The following is a 12,107-nucleotide window of genomic DNA, read 5'->3' as shown; positions in this document are numbered from 1 at the left end:
CACCAGCTGTGGATCTCTGCAGCTCATCCAGAGTTACTTTGGCTGCTTTTGTGATTAATGCTCTCCTTGCCCGGCCTTTGAGTTTAGGTAGACGGCCATGTCTTGGTAGGTGTGCAATTGTGCCATACTCTTTCCATTTCCAGGTGATGGATTGAACCGTGCTCCATGAGAGGTTTGAAGCTTGTGTTTTTTGTTTTTTTTAAACCTAACCCTGCTTTAAACTTCTCTGCAACTTTATCCCTGACCTGTCTGTTGTGTTCCTTGGTCTTCATGATGCGGTTTGTTCACAAAGATTCACTAAAGGTTCTCCAACAACATAAGGGCTTCACAGAACAGTTGTATTTATACTGAGATTAAATTACTGTACACAAAAGTGTGACTCCATTTACTAACTAGGTAACTTATAAAGGCAATTGATTCCACTTGATTTTAGTTAGGGGTATCAGAGTAAAAAAGGGCTGAATACAAATGCACGCCACACTTTTCAGCCATTTGTAAAATAATTGGAAAACCACTTATTTTCCTTCCACTTCACAAACGTGTGCAACTTTGTGTTGGTTTATCACATAAAATCCCAATAATATACATTTACAGTTTTGGTTGTAACATGACAAAATGTGGAAAATTTCAAGGGACTGTATAGACATGCAAAAATTAACCCAGCAACAGTAGTTCATGATGTATTAAGTGTAAAAAAATGTACGGTAAGTGAACAGAGCTAAACATGGTGTCCTGCAGCTACATACCTGTTTACAGAACCGCAAGAAGCCTATGGAATAAGTCTTTCCCCACAGGCAGCACGTACCATACATGCAGCTGGATCTGGTGATGCAAGGAAAAAAAATACAGTTAGAATGTACATCATCACCATATAACTTAATTTTAAACAGGACATCAAGAAAAACCTGCTCTAAGAGAAATATTGGGGTCATTATTCTTGACCTCCTGAAAATGTCTGCTTCCTAGCAGTCTGTTCATTATCAGATTTCATTAATGAGTCACCATCCCAGAGAAAGCATGAGTTTTAAGTGAAGTCATAAGTTTTGATATGCAGACTTTCTGGGTCACTGACAAAATATAGAAGCAACTGTAAAGTTGTAGAGTTAACTTTTCTGTAAAATACAGTGTACAATATAAGTAATCAGATCTATTTTTCACCTTAAAAACACTCTTGTACATGGGCACATATTTTAGTGTCCCAAAGCCCCTGGTGCTGCATACAGCTCCCTGAAGAGATAAACGGGTGAAGGCAGCTATACTCAACTACTTCACATCCCAGGAGGAAATTTTGCCCCACTCCTCTCTGCAGATCCTGTCCAAGTCATTAGGGTTATGAAGCTGATGTTTGGTAACTCAAACCTTAAGCTCCCTCCACATAATTTTATATGGGATTAAGGTCTGGAGACTGGCTAAGCCACTCTAGGACCTTAATGTGCTTCCATTTGAGCCACTCCTTTGTTGCCTTGGCCATGTGTTTTGGGTCACGGTCATGCTGGAATACCCATCCACGATCCATTTAGCTGTGGAATCGGGGCACCACCAGTGCACAGCTTGTTTAGGCATGGCAGCAGGCAGATGTTCGTGAATCTGCATGCACAGTGAGGTGAAGACTGAGGATGGCCGGGTGTCAAGAAGGGCCGCAAAGAAACCACTTCTCTCCAGGAAAAACATCAGGGACAGACGGATATTATGCAAAACGTACAGGTATTGGACTGCAGATTGTTTGGGTCATCCGAAAAAACCTTGTATGGAGAAGGAAAGGTGAGCACTACCATCAGTCCTGTGTCATGCTAACAGTAAAGCATCCGGGGACCATTCATGCTTGGGGATACTTCTCAGCAAACACACAACTTTCCATCTCTACTATATTCACAGTGCTGTCCTATGATCATATCATTCTACCTAAAGCAGCAAACAATGTGCAGTGGACTCATTCAGGAAATATACGCACTAAATTATACCATCATGCAATACTGCTATTCAAGGTCCAAATAATAAATGTCCGTATGTGAGTGGCACTGGCTGTGTTAGGTTTTATAAAGTCCAAAAGGCTCGTCATCACAGGTTGAAGACTAGGCTCCATTGTGAATGGAAGAGGCCTCCTTGTGGGAATCCCAATACATCCTTTATATAGCCAATGCCCCATCGCAGACTCTTCAAAGACTCTTGCAACCCCTTGACTTCCATGGGCCCCTATGTCAGCGTATATGAATCACAGATCTGAGGAGTGACACACAGTGATTGAAGGAGAGTGCTGGAGGAGTGGAGGATCTGTCTGTTTCCTGCAAAGACTCAGGAGGCTAATATCCACAAGCCTATGGAGACTGTAGCTGAAAGGCACAAAGTCAAACAGATCCGGTGAGTGTTACAAGACACAGGGTGGTGTACAAGCACAGAAAGTGTATGAGCTGCACAGAGGCACTTTAATGTATTCACATAGGAGTTGCACTGAAGCACTTTGGATTTGGAGCACTATAAGCAGAATTTTTGAAACACTTTATGAATTATTTTGATAATCTCACATACGAACATTTATTCTTTGGACTTTTAATAGCAGTATTGTATGATGATATTATTTACTGTATATATTTCCTGAATGTGTCCACTGCACATTTTTTGCGGTTATAGATAGAATGATATGATCATAGGACAGAGCTTTGAATATAGTAGACATTTAAAACCAGGAATAATTTGTGGGTACCTGGTGAACAGCAGCAGTCCAAACAGAAAAAATATGATTTTAAAGTGACAGCGCTGTGAAATTAACATGTAATCACTCACAAATTTGCCTAAGAACACAGCCATGAAGAATTAACAAAAAACATCCTCCGAGAGCAACTTCTCCTAACCATCCAAGAACAGTTGGTGAGGGACAATGCCTTTTCTAGCATGAAAAAGCACCTTGCCATCAGGCAAAAGTGATAACCAAGTGGCTTGAGGAACAAAACAGACATTTTTGGGTCCATGGCCAGGAAACTCCCCAGACCAATGTTTTTCAACTGGGGTTCCGCAGCGATCTACCCGTCAATCACAGAGAGCCGACGGGTAGATTGGATCTCCATGTATCGGGTCTCCACATGTAGAGTATTGCAGGAAGCGTCTGTAATAAGTTCTCTCTCATATCGCACTGCTCCCCGCCGGCCCCTCCTTTCCTTCCATCCACCCCAATAGCTTGTGACATTACCTGGGATGGACGAGAAGAGAGGAGGGGCTGGCGGGGAGCAGCATGATATGAGAAGACATTCCAGCTGCTTCCCACGCTACTCTGCATTTGAAATGTCTACAACAGTGTACCAGTGTGCCCCATGCCCTGCTGTGAGTGTGAGCTTGCAATGTGCCCCATGCCCTGTGATGTACACCATGCCCTGTGATGTGCCCCATGCCCTGCGCCCCATGCCCTGCTATGTGCCTGTGATATGCCCTGCCATGAGCCTGTGGTGTGCCCTGCCGTGAGACTGTGGTGTGCCCTGTCGTGTGCCCCATGCCCTGCTATAAGCCCCATAATGTGCCCAGTGTCCTGCTATGAACCCCGTAATGTGCCATGCTGTGTGCCTCATGATGTGCCCCATGTCCTGCTGTGAGCCCCATAATCTGCCCTGTGACCTGCTGTGAGCCCCATAATCTGCCCTGTGACCTGCCGTGTGCCCCATTTTCTGCCGTGTGCTCCATGATGTGCCCCATGTTCTGCTGTGTGCCCTGTGTCATGCTGCGTGTACTTTAATGTGTCCAATGCCCTGCTGTGAGCCCTGTAAAGTGCCATTTGTCCTTCTGTGAACCCCATAATGCGACTTGTGTCCTGCTGTGTGTGCTCCATTTTCTGCTGTTTGGCCCATGATGTTCCTGATTTTCTGCAGTGTACTCCATGATGTGCCCCATTTTCTTCAGTGTGCCCCATGTCCTGCTGTGTGCCCCATTTTCTGATGTTTGGCCCATGATGGTCCCATGTCCTGCTGTGTGTCCCTTGATGTGTCCTGCTGTATGTGCCATATCCTGCTGTGTCCCTTAATGTGCTCCATACCCTGCTGTAAGCCCTGTAATGTGCTATGTGCCCCATGTTCTGCTGAGAGCCCTGTAATGTGCCCTGCTGTGTGTCCCTTAATGTGCACCATTATGTTCTCCATGTTCTGCTGTGTACCCCATGGTCTGCCCAATGCTCTGCTGTGAGCCCCATGGTGTGCCCAATGCCCTTCTGTGAGTCCTGTAGAGTTCCCTGTAATCTGCTGTATGCCCTTGTGCCCCATGTTCTGTTGTATGCCCCCTGATGTGCCCCAGGTTCTGCTGTGTGTGTCGCTTGATGTGTCCCATAATGTGCCCTGCTGCCCCCCTGTATTGTGTCCTCCTGCCCCCTGTACACTGCCTTCCTGCCCCCTGTACACTGCTTATCTCCAGTTAAACCCAGAACTGAGCATTTGTGCAGGGAAACAAAAATAAAAATACAGCACAGGTTTCACATAAAATAGACAAATTATTATGTTTTTCTATTATTTAATGCCATTTCTTAAAATAATTGTTATATCACAGCTCACTGATCACACTGATGTTCCGTGAGCTGTAGATCTGAACATTATTTCAGGGGTTCCGAGATCTCAGACTTTTTGCCAGGGGTTCAGTGATGGTAAAATGGTGGGGAAACACTGCCCTAGACCCTAATCCCATTGACTTGTGGTCAAACTTCAAGAAGCGGGTGGAAAAATAAATAAGATCCACTAATTCTGACAAACTTCAAGCATTAATTATGCAAGAATGGGCTTGGGATGTCCTCAGTCAGGATGTGGCCTAGAAGTATGACAGCATGCCAGGGCAAATTACAGAGGTCTTGAAGAATAAGGAAAGAAAATATAGATTTTTTTTGCATAAACCTAAAGTGGTTGTAAAGCCTTAAAGTTTTTCACCTTAATGTATTGTATGCATTAAGGTGAAAAACCTATGCTGCAGCTCCCCCCAAGACCACCTTGTCTGTGTCAATAGATGCCGCAGCAGGACTCGGGAGCGAAAGCGCACTGGTGCAGATGAAGAGGAGGGGCTTCGAGTGCCGGCGAGGGACCCCAGAAGGGGAGAATCGGGGGTGCTCTGTGCAAAATCATTGCACGGAGCAGGTAAGTATAGGCATGTTTTTTTTTTTTTTTTTATAAAAATAACAAAGGGGGTTTACAAACCCTTTAATGTAATTGTCAATAAAAACCTTTGACACTTATGAAATGCTTGTAATTATACTTCAGTATACCATAGTAACATCTGACAAAAATATCTAAAAACACTGAAGCAGGAAACTTTGTAAAAACTTATATTTGTGTCATTTGCAAAACTTTTGGCCACGGCTGCAACTGATGACTTTTTTTTCAGACTGAAGAACCCCCAAGTACAGGTCCACTTTAAAAGAAGTGTTCCAGCTTTTAAAGTCTTCCATGTTATGGTCTCTATTGTAAGTGAGGGCTAACCATTTTTTCTCATAATCTGTCATTAAGGGACCTGCTCATATGTCTCAGACCAAAAATTTCAGGAATTAAACACTCTGCTTCCTATCCAAATTAACCAGTTTCAGCCCACGCTATAGCCGAAACATGGCTACAGTGTGGGCTTACTCTGTCAGAACTGCATCCATGGACTTCCTCCTGTGATCGTGCAGTGCGCCCTGTGATCGCTGAGTGCTTTGGATTTCGGACTCAACTGATCACGGACCGGGCCAATCACAGTGGCCCTTTTCCACATGATCAGCTGTGTCCAATGACAGCTGATCACGGATGTAAATACAAGCCAGAGGAGAGAAGAACAGGGCAGATAACTGGCTTGTGTTAAAGGAACATCGGCACTGATTATCAGTGTTCTGATTAACAGTGCAGTCCCATCAGTGCCGCCTCATCAGCGCCCATCAGTGAAGAAAAATTACCCGTTTGAAATTTTTTATAAAACTATGAAAACATTTTTTGCCTTCAAAATCTTTTTTAGTTTGTTTAGCAAAAATTGAAAAAAAAGTGGCAATTAAATATCACCAAAAGAAAGCTCTATTTGTGTGACCTGGGCAGGAAGGGGGTAAAAGTTTCCAGTAGACAAGTGGATAAATACTTACTCAATTGTTTTCCCTCGAATTTCAGTCATGATATTGCTTTCTCCACCAAGATATTCATAACAAAGGCTAAGGAAGTTGTAGATAACAAAAGCTACAAAAAAAAAAAACTTGTGTTAATTTACCAAATAAAAGAAGGCATATTTTCCAATATATAAATATATGCACATGGCCATTACACAGAACTGCAGATGACAGTGGTCTACCAATTCATAGCTCTAAGCTTACAAAATAGAACATTCCTAACATGTCTAACCTTCTAAAATAACATGAAACCTCAGCCAAATTACAAGATCTGGAAAGTATTCACAGTGCTTCACTTTTTCCACATTTTGTTATATTACAACCTTAATCCAAAATGTATTAAATTCATTGTTTTCCTCAAAATTCTACAAACAATACCCCATAACAATAACGTGAAAGAAGTTTGTTTGAAATATTTTCAAATTTATTAAATATAAAAAAAAAAAACAATAAAAAAAAAACACACACATGTATATAAGTATTCACAGTCTTTGCTATGACACTCAAAATTGAGTTGGATTCACACCTATGCATTTTTGGTGCTTTTTGCAGATTTGCACTACAGTCGATTTAACAGTTTCCTATGGAACTCATTCTGCTGTCTAAATCTGCAAAATGCAAAAAGCACTAAAAATGCATACGTGTGAATCCAGCCTTAGATGTTTCAACTTGGTTGGAGTCCACTTGTGGTAAATTCAGTTGACTGGACATGATTTGGAAAGGCACACACCTGTTTATATAAGGTCCCACAGTTAATAGTGCATGTCAGAGCACAAACCAAGCCAGGAAGTCCAAGGAATTTTGTATATAGACCTCAGAGACAGGATTGCATTGACATACAGATCTGGGGATAGGTACAAAAATGTTTTTCTGTAGTACTGAGCCCAGGTTCACACTGACAGCGGGAATTAAATTGTGCGAGTTCAGCTGAACTTGCACGATTTCATTCCCGCATGTCAGTCCCGACTTCGGGGGCAATTTCAGACACATTTGCTTCACAGATGTCTATGGAAATCACAAACCAAAGTTGTTTTACCTTGTCCACAGACTCTTAACACTAATACGGTGAAAGTTATCACACACCATGGCCAATTTAGAAATATATTGGCTAAACATTGGCATCTCCTTACGGCTCATCACATATTAACACACTATGTATGTAATAGACCGGAAATAGTCTTTTGTAAGGCGAAATCTCGAAGAGACTGCCTCACCAGTAGTCATAGACCTGAAACGACCAATTCATTGAGCCGCAGGGGTACTTTTGCCTGTGACCATTGTCCTCTTTGTCCCTGGATTTTTTCTGGTGCCACTGTTGAACTCCCAAATGGAGAGTTTTATACACCTCATTTTGGAGCCAACTGTGGCACCACAAGCATTGTTTACTTGATGCTTTGTGATTGCGGAGCATTTTACATGGGCAAGACCATAAGGGAACTCAGACAGAGAGTAGACGATCACGTTTATTATTCCACAAACGGGAAATTGACTACTATTGGCCGACACATTGGCCTTTACCACAGATTTGACCTACAGGCGGTCAAATTTGTGGTATTAGAAGTGGTGCCACGAGACAAAATTATATTACAAAGGGAAGCCCTTTGGATTGAAAGGTTATATGCTTTGAGACCACCAGGCCTCAACGAGACCAACTCTTTCAAATCCTTTATTTCTATAGGCTCTACCTAACACTTTTCTGTCTGGGTCACCCTTGGTGTTGCCCCTGTTTTCTATTCTAACCCATATACCCACACTGGCCTATTAATTTTACTTGATGTGTCGGCGCACGTATGCAGTGTATCTCCGTGCGTGCTCTGTGGGACCCTTGACCCCGTGACGCTGGTGCTCATCGGCAGGGTTGGGTGGCGTTTATAAGCAGGTATATCCTGCTCTCTAGACAGGTCGGTGGTTGACCCGGAGGTCTGGCGGTGTGTGTAAAAAATGGTAAGCTGAGCATTGTTGCTTTACCATTACCATTGGAAGGTGCTTCTTTTTATGCACATGGCTATATATTAACACAGACCCTATTTATTACCTTCCAGGCTGTCATTTTCATCTCCAAGGGTCTCTGTGTTTTGGCCTATGGGTTGCCCTGTGCATAACCTGGACCATTGGGTCTAGATTGTACCTATTACCAACTTACTTGGGAGACCTCTGTTAACCCTTAGCTCCGGGTCCAAATTTACTATATACATCATATCATCTGTTATGCCACTCCTTTTCAATCACATAGATCTGGCAATTTTATCTTTCTTCACTTACCATTACTGCATCTTGGTATTTCTAATTTTCCCTGTCTGCATCATAATCACTCACTCCCTTGTTCTCCATTCTCCCTCTTTTCCTATTTTTCTCTTCTCTCTCCCCCCCCCCCCCCCCCCCCTCCTATACCCATTCTTTTCAATCCTGTTTATTCCTTCCCTTTTTTTCCTTTTACTCTTTATCTGCCTGCTTTCTCTAATTTACTTCATCCCCTCATCAATTTTCTCGCTCTCTTTTTCCGCTTTTTCCACCACAATACATCACTTGAACTGATTTCCACCTGCCTCACGGTATTTTTGTTTTAACTGGTGGTTACTTTGGAATGAAGCATGTTTTGCACAACACACTGATCGTTTATTTATGTGGATCTCTTTTGGCTATGGTGTTTTGATCCTGCCATTTAGTACCCTGGCAGGACCCATGGCCATTATCACTCAGTTTTAAGACCAGTATATACATTACTATTTTTCATACAGACACCGGCCTGTCTACTGAACATCTCCCCCAATCGCCGGGGGAGGCTCTCCTGGGTGTCCTATGCACTTTGATGGTACATTGAGTGGGGTAAGAACCTGTGGTGTACGATTTATGTGTATGTATTAACCTTTCCCCTTTATTTTTTGGTTCTTATATTATGTAATAAAACTTGTGAGTTTTTGCTCTTTGCCACTATTGTTTATGTCTATACCCTTTTACAGATGTATGTATTTCCTGAAGAAGCTAAACTAGTAGAAATACTTCACCACCTGTGTCAGCTTGTCATTGTCAAATGGTTTTTATTGTATCAAACGGATGTATGTTTTTAAATAATGGTCTATATAAATTGTATTTACTACATTTTCAACATGTACCGTAATAGTCCGCTAGCTCACCCCTCTTTTTGGTAGTTCTGGTTGGGGACCAGATCTCCAAGTCCATATTCTATATATTTACAGATGATGGTACAGTATATGAGTACTTTTAGTTTTAAATTGTGAGGCCATTCACTTTTTAATACATGTGTAAAAATATTCACTAACAAACAAAAAGTTTTAATTGTTTATCGTTATAAAATAGAAAGAAAAAAAAAAAGTAGGAAAATAGGGAGTTAATTAAGGCTGATTCGAGTAAATTTAGGGTTATTAAGGGGTTAAACAGAGGAACATTTGCTGATTAAGAAACGGAAATATACAAAAAGAAACGTTTCTTTTTATTTTAGTGTTTCAGGGCTGAGCAATGTTGTTAAACATTGCCGGCTGTATTTTTTTTTTTACCCTTCCAATTACCGGACTTCTTTAACACTGGGGAGACCCACTGACAGCTCCAAGATACAGGTCTGAAAGTATTGGTTTTAGGCATCGGTGCATTTGCATGAGTACCGATACTTGTACAAATACTCAGTATCAGCACAGATACTAGTACCGGTGCAACCCTAATATAGATCAATCTGGATTGATTCCAACTAGATCTACTGCAGTGAATATAAGGTGCCCATTTCTTAATTTGCAGGTCCCGTCTGAAAAGCTGGGTAACAGAGCTATCTTGCCGCTTGATGCAGCAAAAGTGTTTGATAGTATAGAATGGGATTTTTTTATGCAATTGCCTAGAAAAATTTGGTTCCCAGTTTATAAGATGAATAAACCGTCTTTACGCTGCCCAGTAGCACGGGTACAGGTAAATGGACACGTATTGGCACCTTTTTCAACGAGGAACAAGACAGGGATGCCCATCACCTTTACGTTTTGCTCTGGCCCTTGAACCATTGGCTGCATCTGTCTGACAATCATCGATTATTAATGGGTTTCGTAGACTTAGGAGAGGATAATATTGCCTTATATGCTGATGACACACTTATTTTTGGGAGACACTTTTTTCTTTGAAGGCAGTGATGTCTTTAATACATATGGCTCTTTTTCAGGTTTTACAATAAACTAGGATGTCAGTTCTTTTACCTGTGGACCCACTGGTGACCAACCTAACAACTTCTGCTTCTAAAATAGCTGTAGTTTCTAGATTTAGATTTAAATATTTGGCCATACAAGTTTCATCACAATTGAGCACATACATGGAGAGCATTAAAAGCGGGAGTCCACCGGGACTCCGCGTTTTTTTTTTTTTTTAAAAGCCAGCAGCTACAAATACTGCAGCTGCTGACTTTTAAAATATAGTGACACTTACCTGTCCAGCGCGCCCGCGATGTCGGCACCCGAAGCCGATCTCTAGGTCGTCTGTCGGGTCCTGCCGCCGCCATCTTGAGTATGGGAATCAGGAAATGGAGCCTTTCGGCTTCATTTCCCGGTTCCCTACTGCGCATGCGCGAATCGCGCTGCGCAATAAGGACGCTCCCCGCTGCCTCTGGGATCTGTGTGTTTCCCAGCAGGCAGCGGGGCACTTGCGGGAAGGGGCGTAAGTTACGCCCCTTTCCACAGAGAGCTATCCCGGAAGTGGGTGCAGTTACCTGGATTATCCAGGTAACTGCACCCCCCTCCCCCCTGAAAGGTGCCGATTGTGGCACCGGAGGGGGGGAGGGTTCCGATGAGCGGAAGGTCCACTTTAGGGTGGACCTCCGCTTTAAGCAAGTGGGGAAAATTTGGAGTAAGCTGCCATTAACGATAATAGGTAGAGCTAATTTGATAAAGATGATATGGTTGCCACAATTACTATATTTGTTACATAATTGTCCTGTATGGCTTCTGTTAGAAAAGTTTTAAATGTTTATTGTGTGACTATTAGAAAAACAATAGTCCTGAGACTGATTTGTTAAAAAGCTTACTTCTGAGCACATTATTGTATTAACTCATTGTATTGTTTAGTCTTAATTAACTCCATAGTAAGTTGTAGAATCATTAGATTTAACTAAATATGATAGCCTAAGAATGTACGGAACATGAATAGCTAATAAAGTGCCATCCTGTGCCATGACAACGTTATTTATGTTCCCTCAGCCAATAGAAGCATAGAGATGTTATTCTTATGGGGTATGTGAAGGCGGGACACAGTCTTTTGGCAGACATTTTTCTTCAGCTTTTGTTCTGTAAGCATGTCTCTCTTTTGTGGGCCACATCAGAAATAAATTTTCCTGCCTCTCAGAACACCTGGAGTTTTTACTGATCACAAGGGAAATTCCTAAAATTTTTGGTCCTTCGAGCCGGAAGCAACACGCTGGTTTTCAGATCAGACGGCCCCGACAAAACTTCGGTGAGTATTGGACTTTGAAGCTCACCGAACGATTAAAAGTCCCCCCATTCAAAGTTATTGGTGAAAAAGGGGCGGGGGCAAAAAGATCTGGATTCCACTGTCTGTTTCCGAACCTTGTGTGATCCAGTCCAGGTGTTTGAGAGGTAAGATAATTTAAATTATTCTTAATTCTTTCTAAGAGTCTTTTCTTCTCTTTCTCTTTGCTTCTGGTTTAATGTGTTGTAATTGCCGACATTGGTATTGATCCTATAATATTCTAGGTGGTCCAGTGCTCGTAGACAGACACTTGGGGACGTTGTCTAAGGTAAAAAATTACGTTGCCCGCTGTCCGGACAGATAACAAAAAGATTTGAGGTATACCGAATGTCAGAGGTTGAATGCCTGACTGTTTAAGCGCTGTTTAGTTAAGTGATCTAAAAAGATCGCAAGGCTAACTTTCTTCTGTGTGTGTTTACTTTATCTTTGTTCATGTTTAACCCTTTTTGATTCTCTCGATAGTGTGGGGAGTGCTGATATTTTTTTTCTCTTGTATTGCTTTGTTCGTTTACATGTTTTTGTGCTGCGTATTTCTAAAAGGAGA

At 42.1% G+C, this 12,107-nt stretch overlaps 1 protein-coding gene across 6 annotated transcripts in view; it reads right to left on the bottom strand.

Moving 5' to 3' along the window:
- The window catches only part of TMEM184B (transmembrane protein 184B), a 337,694-nt gene that overhangs the window by 63,619 nt on the left and 261,968 nt on the right, over positions 1-12,107 (bottom strand). For all 6 annotated transcript variants that reach the window (XM_077452364.1, XM_077452365.1, XM_077452366.1 and 3 more), the window contains 2 exons: positions 6,068-6,158; positions 747-822 (listed from right to left, as the gene is read on the bottom strand). In XM_077452364.1, the coding sequence (XP_077308490.1) occupies positions 747-822; positions 6,068-6,158 (167 nt within the window). The remainder of the gene's footprint in view (positions 1-746; positions 823-6,067; positions 6,159-12,107) is intronic.

The sequence above is a fragment of the Lithobates pipiens genome, unplaced genomic scaffold (genome assembly GCF_037356315.1).
Source record: "Lithobates pipiens isolate NorthernLeopardFrog02 unplaced genomic scaffold, aLitPip1_a1.2 Scaffold_23, whole genome shotgun sequence".
Classification (NCBI taxonomy): domain Eukaryota; kingdom Metazoa; phylum Chordata; class Amphibia; order Anura; family Ranidae; genus Lithobates; species Lithobates pipiens.
This window is presented reverse-complemented; position numbering and strand designations above follow the sequence as displayed.